General features: G+C 54.4%; 8 protein-coding genes across 8 annotated transcripts; 3 read left to right on the plus strand and 5 right to left on the minus strand.

The window, feature by feature from the left end:
* Positions 1–1498: 1498 nt before the first annotated feature.
* On the plus strand, positions 1499–7541 carry MYCGRDRAFT_107406 (uncharacterized protein; the record flags this gene model as incomplete). The annotated part of the gene is made up of 4 exons (XM_003856414.1): positions 1499–5962; positions 6647–6923; positions 6981–7159; positions 7212–7541. The coding sequence occupies 4 exons, from the start codon at positions 1499–1501 to the stop codon at positions 7539–7541; spliced, it is 5250 nt and encodes a 1749-aa protein (XP_003856462.1).
* A 179-nt stretch (positions 7542–7720) lies between these two features.
* Positions 7721–8644, minus strand: PEL1 (pectate lyase; the record flags this gene model as incomplete). Its single annotated transcript, XM_003857155.1, has 3 exons — positions 7721–7832; positions 7940–8151; positions 8213–8644. Coding segments are annotated over 3 exons (756 nt in total), but the record flags the coding sequence as incomplete, so codon positions are not given.
* A 576-nt stretch (positions 8645–9220) lies between these two features.
* Positions 9221–13724, minus strand: MYCGRDRAFT_98644 (uncharacterized protein; the record flags this gene model as incomplete). Its single annotated transcript, XM_003857154.1, has 2 exons — positions 9221–11689; positions 11771–13724. 2 exons carry the CDS (start codon positions 13722–13724, stop codon positions 9573–9575), a joined length of 4071 nt encoding a protein of 1356 aa, XP_003857202.1.
* An 886-nt stretch (positions 13725–14610) lies between these two features.
* On the plus strand, positions 14611–17867 carry MYCGRDRAFT_66635 (uncharacterized protein; the record flags this gene model as incomplete). The annotated part of the gene is made up of 4 exons (XM_003856415.1): positions 14611–15610; positions 15659–17315; positions 17435–17509; positions 17681–17867. The coding sequence occupies 4 exons, from the start codon at positions 14611–14613 to the stop codon at positions 17865–17867; spliced, it is 2919 nt and encodes a 972-aa protein (XP_003856463.1).
* A 731-nt stretch (positions 17868–18598) lies between these two features.
* MYCGRDRAFT_102657 (uncharacterized protein) lies at positions 18599–19312 on the minus strand (the record flags this gene model as incomplete). Its single annotated transcript, XM_003857153.1, has 2 exons — positions 18599–19206; positions 19267–19312. 2 exons carry the CDS (start codon positions 19288–19290, stop codon positions 18619–18621), a joined length of 612 nt encoding a protein of 203 aa, XP_003857201.1.
* Positions 19313–19566: 254 nt separating this feature from the next.
* Positions 19567–20561, minus strand: MYCGRDRAFT_102658 (uncharacterized protein; the record flags this gene model as incomplete). Its single annotated transcript, XM_003857152.1, has 3 exons — positions 19567–20032; positions 20089–20223; positions 20274–20561. 2 exons carry the CDS (start codon positions 20206–20208, stop codon positions 19814–19816), a joined length of 339 nt encoding a protein of 112 aa, XP_003857200.1.
* Positions 20562–20736: 175 nt separating this feature from the next.
* Positions 20737–22664, plus strand: MYCGRDRAFT_53585 (uncharacterized protein; the record flags this gene model as incomplete). The annotated part of the gene is made up of 2 exons (XM_003856416.1): positions 20737–21579; positions 21635–22664. The coding sequence occupies 2 exons, from the start codon at positions 20830–20832 to the stop codon at positions 22058–22060; spliced, it is 1176 nt and encodes a 391-aa protein (XP_003856464.1).
* Positions 22665–23904: 1240 nt separating this feature from the next.
* On the minus strand, positions 23905–25727 carry MYCGRDRAFT_107411 (uncharacterized protein; the record flags this gene model as incomplete). The annotated part of the gene is made up of 2 exons (XM_003857151.1): positions 23905–25105; positions 25284–25727. The coding sequence occupies 2 exons, from the start codon at positions 25287–25289 to the stop codon at positions 23966–23968; spliced, it is 1146 nt and encodes a 381-aa protein (XP_003857199.1).
* Between the last annotated feature and the right edge of the window lie 284 nt (positions 25728–26011).

Here is a 26011-nt window from a genome sequence, read left to right on the forward strand (position 1 = left end):
TCTGACGAACCGTCCTACCTAGTAGCGACTTGGAAGGACCTTCGCGATATCGTGAACGAACGTACGAACTATGTCCGGTATTAGTAGAATGCCTCTGCGTGTAAGTGTGTCGATATAGCGCACAAGGGTGCGTTCTTGCTAGTGTAATAATATCGACATGTTTTTAGAGCGTGCTGCTTTGGAATTAGTAACTCCGTTATAACGCTTTAATAACGTCGTCCTGTGGACGCTATGCTTCGTAGCAATTTTCTGAATATTCTTCACATTAGTCGCTATTAGCTCCTCTAACGCATCGTTAATTAGAGCTATGGTTGTAGTGCATTAATTCGTGGAAGTTGTGCTATAATCCTCGTGTTAACGTTCTTCGAATTTCCACCGTGCACCACGTGATCCGTGCACAACATGATCCTCACTTCTAGTGTGGGCGCAGCACCTGTGCCTGCAGTGCAGTGAACGAATTGCAGCGTGAAAATCACCCTCTTCCCGCTGACTGGCCCGCTTTCTTCATCACACCTTTTTCCCCCAACAAGCTTCAGCTCGACTCCCTCTGCACTCGGCTGTCACCCTTCAATCGGGCGCGTGGGCCGAAGCATCCTACTGCCGCCATGGGTGCTTCGTGCACAGGTATGCATCTCCACGCCGTGAGTGGCAGAATACCCTCGCTCTGCCATGTCTCTGTCGCGACTCTACTGCTGCTGTTTGTCGCCAGGCCATGTACCTTCAACTGTACGCGGCTCCTTTCTCCTCTTTCCTCTCTCCTCTCTCCTCTCTCCTCTCTCTCTCTCCGTCTCCGTCTCCTCCTGCTCTCCTCCTTCTCTTGTCAGGACAGCGACGACGACATCACGCCGAACGGAGACCAAGCCTGAGGTCGACAGCGAAGCCTTGCCCACCAACGACTTGGGGAGTCGGAACGCCTCACAGCCCGTCTTGGCTAGTTCTTTTGGCTCCCATCCCACGATTCACGGCGCGCGCCCGGACCCGAACCAAAAAATGATATTAGCTCCGTGCTCTGCAACATCATCTTGAATGTCTATCAAGGTACGGACCTGCATTTTCGTTCTATTCTCGCCTTCGCCAAAGCCTTCTGTTGTGCAGTGCATCATGCATCGGCCCAATCTGCAGCGAACACGTCGAGTGGCGTTCGGTCTCTCCGACATTTTCGCACAGCCACAAAACAACCACATGCTCGACCGCTTGCGCTGTCTTCAGTCATGAAGCGTCTACTCTTGCAATGCTCTCTAATATGCGCCATCCACCGAGATATCGTTCTCGTCCTTGCACAATTGCAACAACATCACAAATATTGCCATCTCCGCCGAGCGCTGGCCGCTGACCAGGTTTTGTTACACAGCGTGGAGTTTTCTTCCCTTACGACTTTACGACGAGACGGACCCGGAGAGCCCGCTGACGACTTCGACGGCCCCTTCAATGATCTTCACTTTGATCAAGTCTCATAATAGCGCTGGCTCAAAGGCCGTGCTGATTGTGGTCCTCCGCGATGTTCTCCCACGGGCAACGCCAACAGCGTGATCGGCCAAAGCAACAACACAGCTCCTCCCGCATCCCATCAAGACCTGCGAGCTCCAACAAGAGCAACAAGCCCTTACCTCTCATCGCGGCCCTTGAGTATCGGTCGAACAAGACTGTTGCCTCTGCCGATCGTTTCGAGAACGAGAATGTTTCAACCGTGGTCTCGGCTGGACCCACGAAGCCTCATGCAGCATCAGCTGAAAATGTCACTCCTCAGCGAACCATGACAAGCTCTTCATTATACCCTGGCTCTTCGGCATCTACCTTTGAAAGAATGCCTCGGAATACACTCCGCCGTAAGCCGTCGGGCGCCATCGACAAATATGCTGCTCAAAAGCGCTCAGACTCGAGCGTATCGCGACTAGAGAGGCCTTCTGTCGCCGACAAGCTTGGTATTCACCGGAACGACGAGAACCATGCTGCATCCTGTACGACCGCACCGCTGGCCCCAACGATTCTCAAGGATCGACACGGCTCGATGGATTCTGCAGTAGATCTTTCCGGACGCAGTTCATTACGCGGACTTACACCTCCAGTCAACGGCTATGCATCTTCGGGTACACCCTCGACCCGATATACCGACTCTCCCTTCAGCCATGCTCCCACTCCCAGCTCGACATCATCCTACTCTCCAGCCATTGGAACGACATACTCGGACAGTGGATGGAGTCCTGGCAAAGCACGACCTGCTCCGCCCAGATCAGTGTCTGAAAAGTCAGTCGAGGTCCGAGGCGGCTTGCCGCCAGTGAGAGAAGCCTCAAGATCGTCTCGCCCCACCGCAGCAGGGCTTGACCCAGCTGGCCTCAAGAGCAACCAGCCCGAAATCAAAGTGCACACACGTACGGTCGACTCTTCAGAGCCGGCGACTCGCAATCGTTTGAGAAAGCCAGTCTCCAATACTGTAGCTAAATGGGAAGTCCAAATACCTCCGGAACTTGCGCACCTCAATGTTGACGTTCAGCCACCCGTACATCCAGCGCCACGCAAGGCGCAAACTCCGGCGCGGCCGAGTCGAATCGGTGCCTCTAATATCGTTGAAACATCGAGTGCATCGGCGGTGATTCACAGCGATCTGCCTCACTTGTATAGAACATACCACAAGCGAACCTCGTCACAAGAGGCGCCACCCTTGCCCGCCTCGCCTACCAAGGCTCGATTCGGACTTTCTTCAAGATCATCGTCCAGCACAAGGTCTCCTCGGATTGACTCTGCTGTATCTCCTCCCCCTTCTGCACGCCGATTTATGAGGAGTCGCACACCCGATACGCCTCACGCAGGTCCTTCGCGTGTGACCCGTAAGGATTCACCGGCATTATTGCCTCGTCCGAGTCCCGCCAAGTCTCCACGGTTTGGCTTCTTCTCACGCAAGGCGAATTCAGACACGCCCAAGGTTAGCGAGAAGCCGAAACGCCATCCTTCAAGGGGACCAGCCGCTGGCACCGGGCACGAGGCATATGCGAAACTCGGCTTCCGTGGGCGGAGTGGCAGCACGACGGGTACGGATCATAGATCCGCTAGTGCAGACAGCGTCTCGAGTGGTCGAACTCGCCCCTGGGCCTTCAGAAAAGGCAGCAACGCCAGTAGCGATGCCTCCGAATTTGACGATTTTTTGCGCGAGCGAATACAACCCGTGGTCATTCGCGGAAATAATTCTGGCAGCCATGCGTTCGAGGACAGTCTGGAAAAATCTACGCCGTCCTCCGACCGACCTTCCGTCGGAAGTAGCCATGGCCTGAGCCGATCCCCGACGCAGCCAGATGTCAGTTTGCAGCAACAATCTCGGTCGTCAAGCGTAACCAATCTTACAAGCGATGCACGGCACTCCAATGCGGGCATGCCACCTAGTGTTGATCCTCGCTCAGCGTCAAGAGATGTCGAGCCGCAACTTCCACAGATCAATTCGCAGAGAGCCGAGAGCAAGTGGAACTTCTTCCAGCGAGCTAGTGTCAAGACTCCCGTCAGTAAACTACAGAAGACGCCAACTCAACGTGCGCCTGCTACGACCCGTTCACAGCTGCCGACCAGAGCAGTAGCTCACTATGCCATGGTGGACCACCTGGATAGCGTCGGCCTCGAAGAGGTGGTACGCATGCTGCAGGACGACTCTTCCGATGGGTACTTCGATTGCTCCGACCTAGGGACTCCGAGTTTCCCTGGGCACTCTGCACTACAACCCGCCGAGACCTCTCTTCAACGGAATGGAATGCATGCTTCGGGATCTGACAGCAGTGTTCAATCCCGCCAGATCCATGTGTCAACAATTGAAACCAGCCGGCAGCAACAACCTTCTGCGTTGGCCATCTCCATGCCTGAGCCTATCAACTACGGACTTCCGGACTGTCAGCCAAGGAATGGACGAGTTCCATCTGGCGGGTCGCGCTCCTGTCTTCAGGAGTGGCGATCTGCATATACAGCGGACGCAATTGGTGCATCCCTTGCTAATGCCCAGAACTCCGACAAGCAGTGCGCCCAGCAAGCTAGACTTCCTTCCGTGGGCAGAATTCCGACTGTGGTCTCACGTCGAGATCGGGAACGGACGTTGTCAAACAACTCCTTTTCACGCCCATTTGCCCATGCTCAACCTCGTCCAAGTGTCAAACCACCTGGTTCGGTGTATAGCCAAATCCGAGACATGGCCAGTCCAGTGGATGTGAACGAGCAGCAGCCTGCGTCGAGCAGCAGCACACGCTCGAATGGCAACTTTGCTGATGCCGAGAGCAGCACGCAGACGATTCCCAGTATTGCTAATCGTACAAGCATTGAAGCTTATGCGCAAGGGGCCTTCCTCGCATTTCCTCCACGGAAAGGGTCAGAGAATTCCTACCAATCTGTCTCCAGCAACTCGGGAAACGGGAGCTGGCTAGACCTCATACTACCACCACAACAAGACGATATCTGGGATGACGAGTACAACGACTTTATGGATGAAGTTATGCCTCTGCGAGCATCCACGATTGGAGCGAAAGCTCCTTCTCAGCACTCTGGCGTACTGCACAACATCCTTCCATATCAGCAACCACTCCCCGCAATGACCCAGCCGCCGACCTCGCAGATTCCACGACTACCAGGAACAAACACGAAAGCTACCGTGCTCACTGTACCGCAGCAGATCTCGCGTTTTCTCCAACCATCAGTCTCACCCATGAGTCCTGATACTGTGTCCGCCTTCATCGATGGGTATGGGGACCTTAACTGCAGCACAAGCACGCTGCACACCTCGGAATTGATAAACGGCCCGAGCTCCAGATACTCATGGGCCCAGCAGAGGGACCGGTGCAGTGGCGATGGCTCTCGTGATAGCGTCGCCTCCTCCCGGCGCAGTAGAGTCTCGACGCACTCCAGATCAGCATCGCTGCCGGAAGCCCTCCAAATATCACAACAAGGTAGCACATTAGCTTCATCGCCTGGCTGTTCCCAAAAAGAGGCTAGGCTAGAGGGAATCGCAGGATCGATCGATCTCAACATCGATCTCAGATTCGGCGCATTGATGACAGGCAAATGGCTCTGCAATGGGCGTGTACTGTTCAGCCCGGCCCACCATGAGATCCAGACAGCCGACGAACCTCGGATTCTCGTGGTTGATGGTCTGACCAGCGACTGGGCGCAATGCATCGCAAGCTCATATCCTTGCGCTCAAGTTTACAACATGTCGGTCCAATCTCCAGGAGCTCCGATGTTCGCATATCCAGAGCAAGACGAGTGTGTACCCGCGAACTATCGCCAGATTCCACTTTCTTCCATATCGGCTTCTTTCCCGTTTCCGAAGGGCTTCTTTACATCTGTGGTGTTCCGGTTCCCTACAGCATCGACAGAGGAGTCTTATGCAGCTTGTGTCTCAGAGTGCAGGCGAGTTCTTCGTCCCGGCGGGCGCCTTGAACTCGTCGTTCTGGATCTGGATCTTAAGCACATGGGCCCCAAGTTGAGACTCGCGGTTCGCGGGCTGAAGACGAGGATGCAGCAGTCGGACTCGGGTGTCTGCTTGCAAAACTTGAGCGACATCTTCGTTCGACTGGTCGGCGAGCAGGGCTTCGAATCTGGACAGCGCTACATGATGGGCGTTCCTGCCGCTGGTAAAATTCCTCGAACTCGAGATGTCGTGACCAGCAGCGTCAGCTCCGACTCTTCGAGCAACCTGAGCTGGGGACGACAAGCAAGCGACAGCGTCGGCAAGCCATCTACCTTCGCAGATATCCTCGAAGGAGCACGAACAAACATCTTGAGCCCTGGAAGCGCCAACGACGAGAAGATCACCAAGATGATGGCGCGCGTCGGTCGATGGTGGTATGCCGCATGCTACGAAAAGGCGCTTCTGCCGTCGGACCGGAGCATCTGGGGCGATCCTGCTCTGCTACGCGAGTGTCACAGGCAAGATACGAGTTTTCGACTCCTGATCTGCCATGCACAGAAACCCTTCCAGGCTCGCAGGAGGACTGTGAGCGTCTGATCTGGCGATTTGGATTCGGACATTGATAATGAGACACGAAGGCTGGGCCTGGTGTTGTTTCCCCATACATTGCGATTTCGTTGGATTATTGTCTTTTCTTTCTTCAAGCATTTCAGCAAGCGGCATTGAATTATTTTCATCTCTCGGCGCTCGTCTTTTCAATCCATTCCAAGGCCTTCTACAGATTACGAAGGAGGTGTTTGCATCATTTCACGAAACAGACGCATATGGCCTCGAGGCCGAGAGCTCACGCCCGGAACGATGAGCTCGACGGACAGAGGCTTAGGATCCAATGAGATCAGGCACGATGTACATAATGAGAAGGCAGAATGAACGACATCTAAGACAGGAAACGGCATTACTGATGTTTACATCTATGCTCGTACGGATTATGCTACCGAACGAGATCCCGTCCTAAATAGCTGATCGTACCACCCTCGCCTTTGCACTTTCCCATGCGATCTCATTGGCAGCCATTCTCCTCGAAAGGAGCCTTGTCACCTAAGTTATATGTACGCTTCTACAGACTGCCTTTCCAAGTCACTCAGCCGCTATTAGCAGGTCATCTACCATTCAAGACGCCAAAGGGCGTCCAGCTTATGATGCCGATGAATTAGCTGTCATGGCAGGTTTGCTGCGCTGCATGCCTGCTGACTTCTGATGGCAACGTAGCACGAAGTTTGGACCCTACGGCTTCCAAGACATCTGGACCCACTCTTCGAGACTTCGGAAAGAGTAGATGAGCAAACCTCACACACCAACTCGTCATACAAGAAGCAGAATCGCCTCATCGTCAAGCTCAAGATGTCGAATATTCAAGTGCTAAAGGCTGAGGACGCCGACATGGGCAGAATCTTCGAAATCGCCGCCTTGGCTTTCGCTCGAAATGAGCCAGTATGGGACACAATGTACCCGCTCCATTGGACTGACGAGGGTCGAGCACAAGGTGGTGAGTCAAAAAAAAATCTCGGAGTAGTCATTGACGGACCATGCTCATGACCCGTAGCCGAACGCATGAAACGTATCAAGAATTCGGATCCCAACACCGTTTACCTCAAAGCCGTCAACAAAGACACCAACGAGATCATGGCCATGGCGAAATGGAACATCTGGACTGAAGACACCATCAAAAATTCCGAGAACGTCGACAAAACGAAGCCCAACTTTGCAACGCCAGAGGACGAGGTATGTCGGTACGCACACCGCTAGATCATTGACAACCCTAACCAATACCCAGTCCTATGCCACGGCAATGGTATCCAAGTTCCTGGAAGAGCGTAATGCCGCCATCAAGCGAACGAAGGGAAACCTTGTCTCACTGGACATTCTCACCGTAGATCCAGCTCATCAAGGCAAAAAGGTCGGCCACGCTCTGGTGCAATGGGGACTAGCAGAGGCCGATCGATTGGGCTTCGAGGCCATCGTTGAGAGCAGTGTGTATGGAAAGGGCTTGTATGAGAAACATGGCTTTGTCTTTCAGAAGGATGTGCAGGTGAAGGTGGATGGGTATCCTGACCGACCAACAGGAGCCTTTGCTTGGTTGACGAGGCCCAAACAATCTGCGTAGCGAAGACTACATGCGGCACCCCAAAGAATAGAGCTAGACTACTTGAAACAGCCTTTGTTCACGCGATGCTTTACAATCAAGCACGCTCGGGCAGAACATGGTACCCGTCGGCTGATGGACCTGACATCGACACGTTTGGACGCTTTGCCGGCATTGTGTGGTGACTGCGTTCCTCAAGCGCTGATATCCGACTCGGAATAGATGCACGCATCTGACGGCCCAGAGCTGATCTTCTCTGGCTCGTCGCCTGTGTCGTTGCCTTTGTACTCGACGCACTGAAGGATGTCAGAACTCTGCACAATCATCGGAAAACGGAAGCTTACAATCTCGGAAACGTCGGAGGCGACAATGTTGGCGTGCGGAATGTCAGACTCGGTTACCGCATACGGAGTGGCAACAGAGAACGTACCAAAGTCGCAGTGTCGCCGTAGTTGCTGTTGATGCCCACAAGAATCTTTCCATTGCTAGACTTGATGTCGTTGAGAATGACATGTCTCTCATACATATCATCACAGTTGCCGCACGAACGGTAGAGTTTGCCAAAATCGTCGGCGGTGAAGCCGCTGACGCTCAAGGTTCCGGCGGCGTTGTGCTGGAGCACTTTGTCCGTCTATCGTTGATGCGGTCAGCTTGATCCCAATCGAAAGTGCAACAGCTCTGGCAACACTTACCGCTCCATACGCACCCCCTCCGGCGATCTTGGTTGTCTCGCTGGCACTCTGCTTCTTGATGGTGAAAGCGTCCTCGCAGACAGCGCTCCACCAGACATTGCTCAGGGAACATCCGCCATTGCAGTGAATGCCTTCAATCTGTCGCGGTCCGATGATCACATTAGAAATGGACGCGCCCTTCTCAAGTACGAAGACAGCGTCTTTGCCGCCACCTTCAGTCTGGCCTGTGCAGGACACACCGCGGTCGTACATCATCATGCCGCCATCGAAGGACTCGCCGGCCGCAATGGTCTTGACAGCGCTGAGGACAGACGTTCCGGATGAAGCTGGCAATCCACCGCCGGCAACGGCAGTTTTGGGGCTACCAGTTGTCGCAGATGGAGCGGTTTCGGAGGAAGCGTTTCTGGCTTTGATGATACCGGTGGCGTTGGAGAATACGGGTCCAGAGGGGAATGGTTGGAGTATCCCGGTTGGAACGATGCCGGGCCCAGGCGGATTGATAGGTGGCTCAACTCCACTGACAGAAGGGAATGGAGGGAGCGATCCCGAGGGAGGTGGGCTTGGAAGAGCCTTGACACCAATGGCCAAAGCCAGGAGAGCGACGGCAAAGTGCTGCATATTTGCTTGGAGTTCTGTCGGTGACCTGGAAGGGTAGAGAAGTCTGAAGCGGAAGACGAAGCGCGGGAAGAGAGATGAAAACTTGGGATGGATACCACCAGACGGATTCAAGGCTTAACTAGAAGATGTCGGGAGAAGTGCCACTGAATCAACGTCGCACATAGCTTTCGCAGCGCCTTCAGGTATAGTGGTCGAAATGCAGCGTTGCAACGTTCAATGGAGCTTTCAGGGCCGTGGTTGCTACTCGAAACATGCCGGCCCCAGTGGAACGCAGCTGGTCGGGTGTCCGAGAAGACTGCATAGTACCTATGTCGTCGTTAACAGAAGGCACTGATAGGGAGATGTCGTCAGAGAAGATATGAAGCCAAGGCACTGATAGTGAGATGTCGTCAGAGAAGATATGAAGCAATGTAAGCGAAACTGTCGTTCTGTTCGACAGTCGTGATTCGCTAGTCGCAACTGTGGAGTCGTTTCTGTTTAAAGAGGTGAAGATTTTCTCCGCTTGTTTACCGCGAGGTGCACAGTGGGTCAAAGGCAGAGAGACCGCCACGTTTCAAGTCGGTGTTGAGTTCCACAGTCATTGATATGACAGGTCGTACAGTGACGCTGTCCACGTTTCCTGGTGGAACTTGCCGACGTCGGATCGAGCGAACCGACGTCGCCAAATGCGTATGTCCACAGAGGTAGCAGGTCAACCCCACCCTCACTGTCAATCGATGACAGCCACCGGCCTTTCCAGGTCTTACACCGCCAGCGGAAGTTCGACCCGGCAACTCTTGCAATATTGCTCAAATTCTGCACCAAGGTCTGCAGTCAGCCCAGGATCCGCACCGCCCGCGTCGCTCTTCGCTCCACCGTGACCCTTTCGGAGCATAGCCTCGACCTTTGCACATTTGCGCGCCTCGGTGCGGACCCAGTCCTCCCACTCGGCACTGACAACATTCTCTTCGACGCGGTTGACAACTCTGAGTGCGACTAAGAGGTCGTGTCGGTAACGAGCGATTGAGTCGCGTGTTCGCTGTAGGCGTGCTGATGTTGGCGCTGAGGTCGAGGTAAAGGGCGAAGTAAGCAACTGCTCGGCGAATGTGCTTCTGCATGTTTTGATGTTTTGATCAGCATGCGACTCGAAGGCATCGAAGGTACTGTTCTCCGCAGCCGGCGTAATTAGGGTTTCGATATCGCTCAGGTAGACCGCTTTGCTCATCTGCGGCTCAGGCGACACGCCCATTCGGAGCATGAAACTGGAGGTGCTGCGGTCGTGGTACCATACCATGCCATCGCGATACGAGTACCAGCTGTTGTAGCATATGGACACTGCAAGCACTGCGACTAGCATGGTGTGGCCAGTGCAAATGCTGATGGCGCCTTGCCCGATGACGATGAAGACGTCGAATATGACACCAAGCAGACCAAGACCTTGCGCAAAAAGATCATTGAGCACGAGCCGTGGAAGACCGAGTTGTTTGTCCGGTCTTGCTCGAGATGAAGCAAGCGCATCGCCCAGTCTGGGTACTTGACTGCTATCGATCTGCGCGGCTTGTGGCTGTGCCTGCTGTCCAATGACTCCAAATATTTCAACGGCCTTGTTGGTTTTGCTGTGGCTGCCAAGTTTTGCCACTTGATCCATCGCGATTGTGGTCAGATCCAGAGCATCAGCTTCCAGTGAGTTCAGCGCTTGCCGTTCAATGAGCCGTTTGAAATAGCCAAGTGGAGGCTTCTGCTGCCACAACAAGCTCTGGAAGACGGCAAGCTTGCAGCGAGATTTGGCGGTGTGGGTGATGACGAGCTTTGTGACAAGTCTGAACGAAGATGCATGGGGCAGCAGCGACAAAGTCTTCTCGTTTGTCACCGCGTAACAGAGATGATCATTGAAGATGTCGATGGTCTGTGTGTCAATGACGAGCCCGGGAGTCACTGAATCGGAGAATGTTCTCTTCCAGTGCGCGCCATCTACCTTGACCCAAGGAGCTCGCACGATGGTAGTCGCCCATCTGTTGCTGTAGAGTAGCTGGAACACTGCACTCTTGTCGCCAAACATGACGTGGAACAATGCTTTTGCGCTCACGTTGAAGTCCCGCGAAATGTTGGCTTGCATGCCCTGTGGCGCATATCGAACAGGCTGAGCTGGGAGCTTGAATCGCTGAACTTCTCTCCCAGTCTTGGCGGTCTCGCCGTAAAGATTGCCATCTATGCGCAAGCTAGCTTTGATGTTCCTCTCCCGGCGACGTTGCGGTGTGGTTGGGTCGCCAGAGCGGGCGTCGGTGGTGTCGTATGCCACGTCCTCCCAGCTTTCAGCATCGGAGCTTCGTCGTAGTACTTCATCCTCCAGGCCAGTCAGCGCTTTGATGAGATGCTCAAGTGAATCAGGGCTCTCGGAGGCCGCGTTGCGGACAAGATGGTTGAGACGTCGCTGCAGAAGTTTCAGTGGCTCCAAGAACACTTTTATCGTTATCCTTCGCAGTTCATCCTGACGACTGCTCTCCTTTAGATGCAGGTACAAGAAATCGCAGTCACGTCCAGGAGCGGCGGTCACCTCGCTGATGGCGTTCAGACTCACACCCGTGATCAACACCAAGCCAAGATGGTTGGAGAAGAAGTAAATCTCCCGCTCGGTCACATAGACGCGGCCGGGAAACTCTTGCTGTTCGTTTGGGTTCCATGTTGCACGGAATACGAGCACGACCTTTTCGCTTCTTGGCACCGCCGGAAACAGCATGCGGAACTGAGCATGTTGGGCCTTCAGTGGCAAAGGATAGTAAGCGGGATATGCATCTGCACCGTCTTCTGCAGATGACCGGGACGGCGACAACTCTGGACCAACACTCATAGTCTTGCGATGGGTTGCGGTGGGAGTCCTCTCTGTAGCCGGGAGGGTAGACTTGTCCCAAGCCTCGCCCATCCCGTCCATGACGATGGAATCATCCTGGGAGATGGAGAGACTGCGAAGTGCCGGGCTTGCGGGAAGAGAGGTATCGCTTCGAGGCTTTGCTAATTCGCCCAACCGGTTAATGTATCCCCAATTGCTACTGCCCCACAGATTGGCCAAGATTCCAGACGGCATTCCAGAGCCATCAGCTCGCCCAAGCCCAAGGTCTCTCTCTCCGCTGACTACGACCGCGGTGTGGCTGAGATTCGTGGCCGCAGGTGGATTGACCAACGTCGAGGGCGCGAGGGAGCTGGTGAGTGATCCAGATGGAATCCTGGCGGTGGGAAGGGTAAAATTCCGGCGATTACCATCAACCGCTCCTGCGGGTGGCGGTGATCCTGGACCGACCGGTAGGATATTGTGGCTGGCTGATATTAGCGATGCAATGCCTCCAGAGGCGGGTCCTTGGCTCAATTGCGGCGATGCAGTTGAGCGCTTGTGAAGATCGAGTTTCTGAATGATCCGTGCAGCATGATCTCGAGTACCCTCCCGAAGACCATCGCTCTCCTTGTCTATGCTCATCACACGTCGAGATTGGCTGACGTCGAAGCTCGCCCGCATCGAGAGGCCGGTCCCTTCACGATCTGGCGGCCCTGTGCCACCTTCTTCGCTACCTTGGGTCATATGACCGTCCCCAGCTTTCACAGCAAACTCAGGGGCGACTGGGTGGCTGATGGCAAAAGCTGGATCGATCCCCAGTGCTTCGTGTGACATTTCGGTGCTTGCAGGATCCTCGAGGGCCTTGCGCTTGGCTCCTTCGAACGCACTGATCCACTGCGACAGCTCCTGCTGGGTCTCGGCCTGAAGAATGACACTGTTGTCCTTGGTTTTCACCTCCAAGCAGAAGCGGCGCTCCTCTTGAAAGGCAGGTCGGACGCTACACAAAAGCACGCCGGTCCTCTCACTTTCCTCCACTCCACCCGACCTAGTTCCTTGTACGAGCCAACCGAATATCCCATTTTTGACAAAATACCAGCGCCGCGGCCAGACCGTTCTCGCGGGCTTGCCTGTCACAGTCCGCACTGCGAGCCAACCCTGCTTCTCCGCTCTTTCGCGTAATGCCCCATCGGGCCCTGCCGCAGATGAGGCACCAGTCCCAAGATATGGGATCGTCGAAGTGTTGTAATCTTCCAGCTCACGAGAGGGTCTGAACATCTGTTCGGCGTTTTCCTCAATCTGCCTCCTTGCAGCTATGAGCTCTCGCTTGAATGCTCGTTCTGATGTCTCCATTTCTCGACTCCATCCTCTTACTCGCTCCATCTCGCTAGCACATTTCGCAAAAGTCGCGGCACTGGCGTCGCGCGAAGCTCGCATCTCCTTCCACTGCTCCGTGAATATCTTGACCAGTAGACGATCGAGAGCGGCTCGTAATTGAGGAGCTTGAACGCAATAGTCCATGCTGGACTTCAAGTACAGCTTCCTAGCTTCATGTAGCTGGAAAGCGTCTTCGCGAAGGGAAGACGACTCCTTGGCCTTACTCTGTGCTAGGAATCGGGTAACGACAGCGTCGAAATTCTTCTGGGCGGACTCGAGAACACGACGGGCGTCTTTGAAAGTGCGTAATTCGTGGTTGAGGAACGTCTTGATAGGGTCGACAATGACCGCGTCGTAGCGTTTGATCCCTCGCAGCGTAGATTGCCAGAAGTCTCTGGCGCCTTCGCCATACCTACGCATGGCCAGCATGGTGTAGTCATGGTCGAGAACTGCCTCGCTGATGTGACTGGGCGGAGTAGACTGGCTCAACATGGCATTGACGGCGACCTCGAGGGAGGACACCTCGGCCACTAGGCGGGTCGCAGCCTTGACATATCCGTCCAGCCAACGCTCCACGGCGTCGATGTTGTCGGAGAAGTGCAAGGTCAATGCGCGCCAGCTAGGAGAATCAAGTGCTGCTTCTTTCATATGGATCGGCAATAGCTGTAGCGATGGCTCAAGCTGCTTCGCATCGTCTTGGGGTGGCTCGGCCATGGTGGAGGTGGAGGATGGGACAGGTGATCAGGCATAGCGCGAGAGCATGCAGGCGTGGAGGGATGGTGATGCGCGGGGCGCGCGGAGGAACTTCGAGGGACGGGAGGTAATAGGCGGTGACTGTGAGGTGCTCGCAGCGATGCGAAAGGCAGATTGGCGAGGTCAGGTAGGTCGTAAGCTGAGTCCACCTCAGTGTTCGAGATTCGGCGGATGACGTGAAGCTTCGGGCGTTTCTTAGTTCTATTGGAAATGAGGGACGAGTCCACATATTCCAACTTACCAGTACCTTGCCTATCTCTATACTAGAGAATGTTCGTTCAGCTACCTTGATCTAACAATAAGGTACGGTACTGTTAGATGTCCGTTTGAATAACTTACCTGCACGCGTAAGTTGATGGCCTGCTGACTTAGGTTAGAACTACCAGCACCGTCTAGTCTCGGTCTGGGTACACTGACGGGTACGGACCCGAAGGCGTACGACTGGCTTGTCTGTCTACGTTACATGTACGGAGCAGAAGGCGTCCCGTCAAGTTGTCTGTACCATAAGTCGGCCGCTCGTCTTGGTCCTTGAAGGAAACCTAACGCCAATGCCCGCTTGATTTCGGGAGGGTCTTAATCAAATTGTTGCGCGATTTGATGAGCGTCAACCCCTCAATTTACATGCCCTCATCAGCCTGTCCACTTCACGTCTTCCCGATCATGAACCTCGATTGCCACATCCGATTCGCGACCTGTACCACGATGCTGCAAGCATGCTCCGACTCTTCCATTGTCATGTGGCAGACATTTGGACTCGCTCTGGCTTGACAACGTGCGCGTCGTACACACCCCCGAACGCGAATCCCTAGAACATTGCACGCTGGAGAGCTCCTCGTCATCGGCCACCATGAAGGACTCATTGCTGAGTTCACTGTACTCGCGCGAGTTGTCCGACCCGGCCGTCCGCTCGCGCAGCTATCGAAAGCTGTACAGCAGCAGCAGTCTTATCAACGACCTCGATATCACGCAAGAGCTGGGCGGGCACAGCGGTTGCGTCAATGCACTGTCCTGGAGCAAGTCGGGCCACTATCTCGCGTCAGGCTCAGACGACCAGCACCTCAACATACACCACTATCAAGGTCAAGGGATGAGTACCGACTTTCGGCTCGCCTGCACCGTGGCTACTGGTCATACGCAGAACATTTTCTCTGCCAAGTTTATGCCCTACAGTAACGACAAAACCGTAGTCACAGCGGCTGGAGATGGGGAGGTAAGGGTGTTCGACCTGGAATACGCTGGGCAAACTCGGGAAGCGTCTCGGGCGGCTACTCTCGCAACACAAGGAAGACGGAGAGGCCGGAACATCGTGTACAACGGTGTAAAGTACTTGTCCGACGGCGACACGGACTGCCGAGTGTACCGCAGTCATGGCGATAGAGTCAAGCGTATCGTTACCGAATCATCGCCACATTTATTCCTTACTTGCAGCGAAGACGGCGAGGTAAGACAATTCGACCTGCGATTGCCATCGTCAGCGTATCCATCAGCTCGTGCTGGTCGACCTACCCCTCCGCCGCTCATATCATACAAACGATTCGGACTTGACCTGAACACCATCTCGTGCTCCCCCAGCCAGCCATATTACATCGCCCTAGGAGGTGCTCATCTACACGCCTTTCTGCACGACAGACGTATGACGGGTCGCGACAGATTGATGGAGTCGGGCACGCCTCTTCCGCACGTCGACAGCATGTCTTCGTCAGAGCAAGACTTGATGAGCCAGGCAACGCAATGCGTAAGGAAGTTCGCACCCAAGGGGCAACGAAGGATGAAGCGGCAGGACAGCGGCCATATCACCGCTTGCAAAATTAGCGACGCCAGGCCGGACGAGATGATCGTAAGCTGGAGTAAGTAGCCCTTCGGCACCATTTGCCATCTTACTAACGCATGGATAGGCGGAGATCACATATACTCCTTCGACCTGATCCGAGACCTTCCCGTATCAGCTGGCGATCCACCCGTCGCGGAGAACCAGCGGCGCAAGCGGAAGCGCAGAGCAGACGGCAGCGATGCCTCAATGACGCAGACAGTCCCGCTCTCCTCGCAAGAACCTGACCGAGCTTCCCTACGAATTCGCTATCGGAATGGCCAGAGTGAAGACATCCAGTTGTCTAATTCCAGCCGACCCGGTCCGGCTCTGACCGATAGACAAACAGACGCTCGACAGATCGCCAAAGGTACTGTGGCCCTGCGGGCATCCCTGTTCGGGCCAGAGCACGAGGAGGCTGCGACTATCGCTCGTTTCACGACCTCTCTGGGCGAGGCCGCGAGCATCCTCGGGCGGATGGATGAAGCAATGAGAGAATGGCGGTACCCTATGGATCCTGAGCAGGACCAGGTCTACACACAACAAATTCTTCGAGAGAAGCGCGAAAGTAGCCGCAGATTTGTACAAGCTGCTGGAACCATCGCGCGGGTGCTCGGCGGCCGGTTGCAGACCCCAGCAGCTTCCGGCTCAGCCATGGCACAATTTGCCGAAATTGAAGTCAGGACCAGTGACCGAGAATTGCCCTCCAAAGAACAATTCCGATACGATTTTCTGCGAGCGATCCTGCTCTGGCTGGACTCGGGAATTGGCCAGCTAATCGACGGCTTCACGCGGCCCAGTGATGTCCAGCCAACTCGCAAACAAGGGCTCAGGCTACCAATACCCGAAGCCGAAGCAACTACAGAGTCGATTGACGAATATTTGGTCCCTTACCTGTTGTCGCTTGCCAATGACCATCCTGTCGTGGATCTCGATACGAATCGTTTCGAAGTAGACGAGAGCCGTCATCTGTTCCCAACAGAAGTGGCCGCCGTCAGAGCGTTTGCGGAAGCGGTCAAGATTCCATTCGCGGACATTTCATCTGCTATTGATGAAGCCGAAGGCAGCGCAGACCAGTTTCAGACGCAGGACCGTCAAGTCGCTCGCAAGTTCTGGGCGCACAAGGTGGCACGGGGCATCCTTTTAAGTGCGGCCGAGGAACTCAACTATGTCACTGTCGACCGTGCCTTTGGCGGTCTTGGTAGGGTCGTCCGGGAGGACGACGGCAACGATCTTGTGCAAGGTCCGGGTCCGGCAAGGGTTGGCGTGGATTCTAATGCTGGCGATGATGATCATGATGATGACCAGGATGAGAGCAGCGATGTATACGACGATGATGACAACGACAATGACGGTTTCGATGACGAAAGCGACGACGGGCGATCGACCTCGAGTTCCGAGCCAGACGAAGAGGATGGCGTCCCTAATCTTGCTTCGCGATACATCTACCGCTCTGCGATGCAACGTCGGCAGTCGAGGCATCGAGTCGAAGCTGACACGCCATGCTCCAAGCCAACGAGACAGTATCGCGGGCACTGTAACGTGAGAACCGTCAAAGACGTGAACTACTTCGGGCCCGAGGATCAGTATGTGGTCTCCGGCTCGGATGATGGCAACTTCTTCATTTGGGATCGACGCACAGGAGAGTTATTGAACGTGTTGGAGGGCGACGGCGAGGTGGTCAATGTTATTCAAGGCCATCCATACGAGACTATGCTGGCTGTTTCCGGAATCGACCACACGATGTAAGACTAAAGGGCAGAAGACCTGCAGATTAGCCCGAGGCTGGTTCTTGGGCCGTGCCAGCAGGTCACGGCTTGTATCCGCCCCTGGTCGTTTTGTATAAATGCTGATTGATTCACAGAAAGATATTCTCGCCCGATGCTCGCGCTCGTGAAGCAGCGCGTCGTGGAATAGGAGTATCAGCGCATGATCCATCGTCCTTCAGCTCGCTGGCATGGCCCATGCGTATTGGACGGAGGCAGGCTCGGAGCACAGCACAGGAACCCCAAAGCGAGGAGAGGGCGTCGTCGGACGCCGGTCCGGCTCTCACGTCAGAAGGTATGACAGGACTTTAATGGCGCCCTGCATTTAAGTATGCTGACGGAAGAACAGAGCAATCACGTATGGACCACGACGATGAGTATGTCGCTGCCACTGGCTTGAGTAGCCGCAAGCGCATGCACGATGTATATCGCATTACGCAGACGAATGAGATGGAGCGCGAAGGTGGCAATCAGGACTCCGCGATCACTGTAAGTGTCAGTCTTCCTGCTTGCTGTCCGGACTGCAATTGACCAGTCCACGGCCATTGAAATCACGCTAATTGCTACTCAGCTCCCACATGCGCAACTGTTGCGCCTCCTGTTCGGACAGCTGGGAAACGCGGGCATGATGCCCACCTTCGAATGAGGAAGGGCGCATGGCCATGTCTCTCCGCTACACATACGAAATTAGACGCAAGCACATGTCCATATGCTCTGACTCAGACATTGCATCCTGTGTGTATTCGCAAGCTTCACCGGAATGTTCTGCCAAGTCTCATGTACTATTGCTCATCGGTGCAGGTAACCTATCTGTACGGTTGGTCTAAACCCTGCAGGTAATTTACCCGGACATGATCTGGCCCGAATCATCTCAAAGCACTTATGCCATGCAAGATAAGTCATCGTACAGGCAGAATGATTGCATGAACAATTTGAACGCAGGAAAGTTACCATCAAGCCGTTGGCTCCGTACGTTTACGTCACCTGCACGCCCTTCTAGCGGTGCATGTGAGCAAGACGAGCGCAGGTAACTTGTCCGGCCTGACCGTTTACTGTACAGCCAAGTTAGCAGCACGCCTTCTGACCAGAACCATAGTAGCCAGAAGGACTTCCGTCCTTTGTCACGACTTCTTCGGGACACGCCGGATCTGTGAAGCTTCACAGAGAGCATGCGGAACATATCATGTAGATTTCTACGGCCCACCCAAGGATTCTGCCATGTCGATTGGATTAAAAGAGCAAATACGCTGTTACTCGTGGAGCATCATCCTGCTGCAGACCGTTATGCGGACGTATCACGATCCAACGAGTCGAATTGACCATCGCCAGTAATCTTGGTCTGCCGTTCACCAACACCTCCGGCATACGGCGTATTGCTCGCTTCGATGTCACCCAATGCGACCCTACCTGGATCCCCTTTGCCTCCGATGTCGGTCGTGAAGCTGGCATTGGGCGCGCCCGCGTCGATTCCTCCTTCTGTGAGGTTCTGTCCCTTTGGCTTGGATTGCGGCAATTCATCCGAGGTTCTGGTAGTATCGAACGTCGAACCTCTACCGCTGGATCCGGTAGTCTCGAATGTCGAGCCTCCATCGCTGCCCTGCGAGCCAAGAGAACGACCGGCGTTGAGCTGGGATTCTTCGCTCCACTCCTCTGTCGTCAATCGAGCATCGGCATCTGGGGCAGGGTCTAGGCGTGTTGCATTGGATGTGTCTGTCGTATTGGCGGTGCTAGATGCTGATGGCTGGTCTGATGGAATTCTAGAGCTGGAGTTTTCGGCGAAGGTTCCTCCTTCTTGCACCGATTCCGCTGCCAGACTATCCGACGTGACGAGGCCAGGGTTCTCGTTTTTGGGCTCTGGTTCGGAGCGCGACTAAGGAGCCGAGTCAGTTGATGGATAGTGTGTAGTGTACTGGCGATCGGACTAGCTTGCCTCAGTTCGTGGTGCGTACGACATTTTGTATATTCTCTGCTGTTTCGACTGAACTTGGAGGTGAGGCGAGATTGGAGATTTTAAGCGGAGAAGATCTTGATGTTCAAGAATTGGATGTAAGGCGGATGTGGATGATGATGAATGATGACGGCCCTTGAGCATTGCCACGACTGCCCTGGTGACGTAACGTATGAGCTCTTGTACAGCACTGAAACAACCAAGGTTTATTGCATCACACCGTGTGATTATGAGGTACTACTAATACACGCGAGATACTCTTCGGCTGAGGCACCCAAGTATGCTGCATCGCATCCTTCCTACCACGAGTCTGCAACGGCAAATGAGAAATTCGGCAGCCGTCTGGCGATACAACATTACGACCACAATCTAATCTTCTTCTGAGCCTTGCATCGTCCACCAAACGACGTGCGGTTTGCCAGCTTACATGAATTCCAACCGCACCAACAATCATGCCCTCGCTTTCGCGGTTTCCGCCTCAGCACCATCGTTCATGCATTCTCCACTCCCGACATCCTCGGCATATTGCCTAGTCACTGTTACCCTTCTGAGCATCGCTGCTACCGGTCGCAGGCTCACGAAGGTTTCCGTCTGACCCTCCAGAGATCCTTCCGGAGCCCACGTCTACGGTCCTCTGATCGCTCGAGTTGAAATCTGATGCGGTGGGCGGTTGCTCGGGAAGAGGCAGGTTGGCCTGACGATCCGCGATGACTTGTGCCTTGTTCTTGTCCGCGGAATCAACGATGGACTGCAGTAGTGGCCTGGTCAACGGGTGTCGCATGTGATCGTAGGAAGAAGACCTACCTGGAGCCCGGCTGCATCCGAGCCAGCTGGAATGTCGCCATCGTTTGCTCTAGACTCGCGCTCTTGAATCTTGCGGACGTCTACCTTGGTCAAATTGAAGGTTTCTTGAGTTCCAGACATGATGGAGGATTGAGTCTGTGCAGGAGTGTCAGATTCTGTAGCATTTCGCGGGTTGTTATACTCACTGCGGGATGTTGGCGATCGAAGTGAAGAGAGGCGGTTGAACGAAGGAGGAAAGTTGGATTTGATCAAGAGAAATTGAAGACTGCGCGGACACCTGCTGATCAAGTACAGTATGCGTACCCTGGTCGCGAATTTCCTCGTTGAACAATAATGATGCTACCATGACATTGCTCGTGGGCCGAAAAGTGGGACAACCCACCGAATGCCTCACGACCACCACGGAGTCTCGTTGCCTGTTCAAACATTAGCACAGGCTTTTGAGCACTCTGAAGCGGAGCAATTCATCGGTCTTGCCGTGAAGAGGCAGCAGTGTGATGTGACATGAAGTCGCAAGGAGGCTGTCGCTCCCGTCAGTAGAAAACTAGCCGCTTACCTAATCAATCGGTAGTTCTATCCCGTCGGGTCCGTTCATTCAGGTTGTCAGCTACCTTACGAGCCTCTCGACCTGGGCTCACACGGTGCCAATCTGAACCACTCGAGCCTCTGGCCTATCATTCGGAACACAGAACCACATTCACTAGCGTGAGTGCCTCCTACGATGCGGACGACAGTAACACGATGGAGCTAGAGCACGACACACATCTTCTTCTCGATCAGCCGCTCCTGCGCCTTCCCCATGAGCTATTGCGTAAGAACTTGAAGACGGCCCAGCGTCACGTCGATCAGGGCAGCAAGAATGTGACAAAAGACGTGCAGTCAGCTGGAAGCGAGAGTACGAATGGCAATGATAGCCTGGCAGCCCTCGAGGCAGCGCTCACAAAGGCACAAACGCTCAAAAGACGGCTAGAGCAACTTCATGCCGAGGAACAGACGATACAAGGCCAGCAACGGAAGCGCATCGAGCACCTGGAGCAACTTCATCAGACAAGCAGCCTGGCAGATGTCAAATACGACCGCTGGGCCCATACACGCCTCGATCGGTTGTTGGTCGATTACCTGCTGCGGCATGGCTACTCTCAAACAGCGTGTGACCTGGCTTCCGAGAAAGACATTACTGACTTGGTCGACGTCGATGTGTTTGACGAATGCCGTCGTATCGAGCAGAGTCTCCTGCTTCGTCGGACCACCGATTGCCTGGCGTGGTGCGCTGATCACAAACAGGCTCTGAAGAAGACAAACAGCACTCTCGAACTGGAGCTGCGCCTTCAACAGGTCGTGGAATTGGCCCGCCACGGAGACATGAAGACAAAAGTTGATGCGATGCTTCACGCGCGCAAACACTTGGTTGCAGGCCAGGACATCGAATTTGGCCTGCGTGCAGGTGGATTACTGGCCCACGATCCAGACACGCTCGTTGAGCCATATCGAGTGCGTACATTTCGCCTTGTATGTCCATGTCGCCAAGCTGATTGATCTCTTGCAGATGATGTACAGCTCAGAAAGGTACACACACCTTGCGCGCCAGTTCGTGAAGACCCATCATGAACTCTTTGCTCTCCCGTCTCAGCCACTACTTCATATTGCTCTGTCTGCCGGACTGTCTGCTCTGAAGACTCCCAGTTGCCACTCGCAGTACGCGCTTCAGGCAAACGCGAACACTGGTGCGCCAGTCTGTCCAATTTGCAGCACTGAGCTGAACGAGCTTGCCCGCAGCGTTCCATACGCTCACCACACCAAAAGCCACATGGAGGATGATCCTGTCGTGCTTCCTAATGGTCGTGTGTACGGCAGAGAACGGCTCAAGCGACTCAACGACAAGCTTGGCACGACGAGAGGGAAGATACGCGATCCCACGGATCTCGAGAATGAGTGGGACGAGGAAGATGTGAGAAAGGTGTACATTTTGTGAGTACGACCTCATACATGCGTTAGCGTTGCATGAGTTTACGACATTCACTTCTGGCCTGTTCGTGACACCAATCGATCGACGCATACGTTGCGCATTTCAGTGACACTCGGGAAGAACCTATCGATAAGATGTCGCGTACTCGTCTTTGACAACGATTGCTGGTGAGTAAGGTACCTGGGCTTTCTCTTCCGATGTGCCGGCATCGTCATACCTTCCTGCGTGATCTCCATCTTCTGGTTAGTACAGGTCAGCAACCCTTGTAGGCCACGATTTTCGATTTCGTTTGCAATTCACTCGTGTAGCACGTCACGCCTCACTGCATGGAACCCTGCGTCCCGACGCGGAACTCCTGTGCTTCATCACAATTCCTTTCCACCCTGAATCCTGAGAAGTGGCTCGCACGGACCGAAACGTACACGATGCCTTCTTCCGACGGACGTTTAATCGGCGCGATCGTTGGAGCAGCTACATTCCTGGCGCTCATGACATGGCTTGTCTGGTACTACAAACGCTCGCTTTTCGTGTGGCCGGAGTGGAAGGCCAAGCGAGAGGCAAGCGTTGGTGTAGGAGAGCACTTGAGATACACTGTCACAGGAACGACCCGAAAGGTCTCGCCCCGGGCTGCCGACCATTCAGTCGCGACCGCAACGCACTCACCGACACGACAACAGCTTCCGTGGGATTCACGTCGCTTGCCAGCTCGTTCCAGCCTGGATCTCTCTCATTCGAACGAGAGCCCGGCCAACACTTGCGCTAGACCTCCATATACGCCTTCTCAACACCGTCCAGACCCTCCTGGCAGTGTGTTGCGACCCGGGCACAGGCCACCTCTTAGCCTGCCCCAGGACTACTCCATTACGACAATCGACCTGACGCCCACTGGCATCTGCTACACGCCATCTCATTACCACGCTGAGCCCCCCGACAGCTTGCAGCGCGTGCCGAACATGAACCCGCCGAACTTGCCTCAGCATTACTCCGCAGCGACCTTTGCCGTTTCGCCAACTAAGCAGAACGCCCTGGCTTGGTCTACCTCCGGGTCTCCACTCAAACCGCACCACGCAACTCGAACTCCAGTGGCTTGTGGGTGTCGGGGAACCACATTGTCGATGGTTGCTGCTTCGGTTCCCACGTAGACACATACTACATCCTTGGACCACCTCTCCGTCCCCTCGCGCAGACTACACACTCCAAGACACCGGAGTTCAACACCTGGCTGCAGTTTGAGCGGTATCACGGAGGTGAGACATCGGCGATCAAATTTTGGTCCTTGTTTGATTGTGTTGATTACCTGTTGGCGGCATTGCCGCGAGCGGCGGTGAAGGTATGCAGTTGCATACAGCGCAAGAGCGTAGGGCAAAGGCGTAACATTTTGGGCTTGAGAACGATCGAAGGGAGACAGTGCATGCGTACCACATGGCTTTCAATTAGGTACTTGATCATTTAATGATACTCATGAGCCACGGCTACATTGCGTCTCGCTTTCCTTTCTGAGGATCAACTCCCCTGCATCAAATTGGCATGTTTCGGCCGCAGAACTGATTTTCGGAGTGTTGATCGGAGGGTCTCGTTAGCTAGAGAGTCAGCACAGGTATATAGGGGTGGGCAGGTAAGATAGGAGCACGTGCTAGACAGGCGGAAGGGAATCTTGAAGGTAAGCAAATACGCTGTGTCAGTCGCATACATGCTAAGAGTTGTACAGTTGATTAAGTCATTGGTATGGCTAACTTAAAGGCTATAATGGACAAAGTTGAATACAGTTCCCATTTAGCCCAACGATTCGTCGGCGAAGTCATCTCAACAGCACCAACGCCATCTTTGCAAATGTCCCAGAACGCAGGCACCGAACTCCCTTTCCCCTGAATAAAGCATGTGGTATCTCAGTCGCTGCAATCGCAATTCATCTCACGCATCCAACTCCATCGAATCCCGTATCTCCTCACTGAGGCCACGGACGTTCTGTGTTGCCTTCCAGGAATCCTCGTACTCCTCTTCGTCGTCTTCGTCAATGGTGTATCGGTATCGACCATCGACGAGATGACTGCGAATGTCGTCCAGATCCATGAAAGGTACCTCGACTTCATCATCGCCGGGCGGGTTTTCGATCATCTCGTCATCGTCGTCATCGCCGAAGCTAGTGGTGTCGATGTCTCGTTGCAAGAGATCGTTTCCGAGCCAATATGATGCACGCTTGCCGGCTCCCTCTCCTGCCGACAGACTCGACGATTGCCGCTGTACAGAGTTCGAGCGGAGGAGTGTCGAAGGTGCATTGACCGGGCTGTGCGATATCACGCTGAACCCGCGCAAGTACACGTAGCACACACGCTTCTTCTCCTTGTTGAAGAAGAAGTAATGGATGCTCCAAATGGCGCCCTCATCGCCATCAAAAGGGTCATCATCGGGCACGTACGAATACTTCTCGCAGTGCCTGAGGCCCATTTCCTTGTCGATCAGCCGCCACATGCCCTGATTCCATATCTCGTTGCCGATGCTGGGGCCTGCTGGAGCCGAGTTCGCCAAGGAGGTCGGAGAGAGGTGGTTCATGGCCGCAGTCTGCCTCGGCCTCAGATTCTGCAGCGTGCTGTCAATGTTGTTCATCATGGAGCGCAAACTGCGCTCCTTTCGGAAATCCGACGGCCGAAGCATGTGTGAAAAATCGTAGTCCGGATGAGACGCGTTCAGCGTCGCGATAAGATACGCAAACGTCCGTCGGGCTGTGATTTGGCTCAGAGGACCAAATGGAGATGCGCGCGATAAATCGATCTCCGGTACTTCCACAGTGCGCCCGCGTCTTCGACTGCCGCTATTCTTCTCGCTGCTTCTCCCGTCATCACTGGCTGTCCGGTAGGGTGGACTGAGTGACGCAGACAGCCTGACCAGTGATTCGTACTGCGATTCCAGACTGTTTTCGATATTCTTGTACAACTTCTTGTCGCCTCCAGCAGCCTTTGTGGTGTATATGTCGCATCCTCCTATTACGTGGCAGTCGGGTGTGGAAAAGTTGAGCGCATTGGCCACAACGTCGATATCGCGAAGGGGTAGGTACTGCGAAAGGTTAGCATAGTTGCGCATAAGCATGTCGACGTGCCGGACAGATGCGGCAGTCGAGGCAAGAAGGAAACGCGAGTCGGGCCAGACGTGATTTTGTCACTGTCATCGACCCGGCACGCCGCCTTTGCGGTAGCCCAGCGCAATGTCCTGCATCACGTTTGATATTGCGTACCTTCATGTTCGGGTGTGTGCGCCCATCGGCTGTCCGTTCCGCGCGCGGATGCTTATGTATCTCCAAATCTTCCCCAGCTCCTCAAATGGGCGGATATCCTCGGAGTATCGGTACAGGAAGTGGATTCGTATCTCGGATATGTCGCGAACCTCGCAATGGCGTTGGCGCAAACGCTGACGGTCGCGATCGTGATGGTGCTGTCGGTAGGGTGATGTGGCCTGAATACTCTCCTCCTTCGAGAGCCGGATGTCGCGAGGACTGTACACTAGACGCGAGCGCCTAGAAGGCACCGGACGTGGTCATGACGGCCTTTGGTTTATCTACTGCGGATGCTGGTGAATGCGCGCTGTCGTTGTCGGTTCGACAGAAGAGGATGACTAGGTACGCCGAAGGATGACAGAGAGGGGTCAAAGCGTCGGCAGTTACCGAACCCTGTTTCCAACAACCAACACGAAGGTCGCTACAGGCCACGCTTTCGTTCTGCTTTAGTGAATAGTACGTTGTGTGGAAGGAGTTGTGGATGAAACCTACCTGGCATGGCCTGCAGTAGACGGACGAAGCGACCGCCGTCAAAGACCACTGTGGCACGCGGTGTTGGTCATCAGCAATGCTCGTTCGTCACTTTCGTTAGCAGGCATCTGTGCCTGTCGAACCCGTGATGCTTCGGTGTCGTTATACCTACTTCGTAGAAGCAATCGGCTCATTGTAAACAATAGCAGCAGTGGGTA

The sequence above is a fragment of the Zymoseptoria tritici genome, chromosome 1 (assembly GCF_000219625.1).
Source record: "Zymoseptoria tritici IPO323 chromosome 1, whole genome shotgun sequence".
Classification (NCBI taxonomy): domain Eukaryota; kingdom Fungi; phylum Ascomycota; class Dothideomycetes; order Mycosphaerellales; family Mycosphaerellaceae; genus Zymoseptoria; species Zymoseptoria tritici.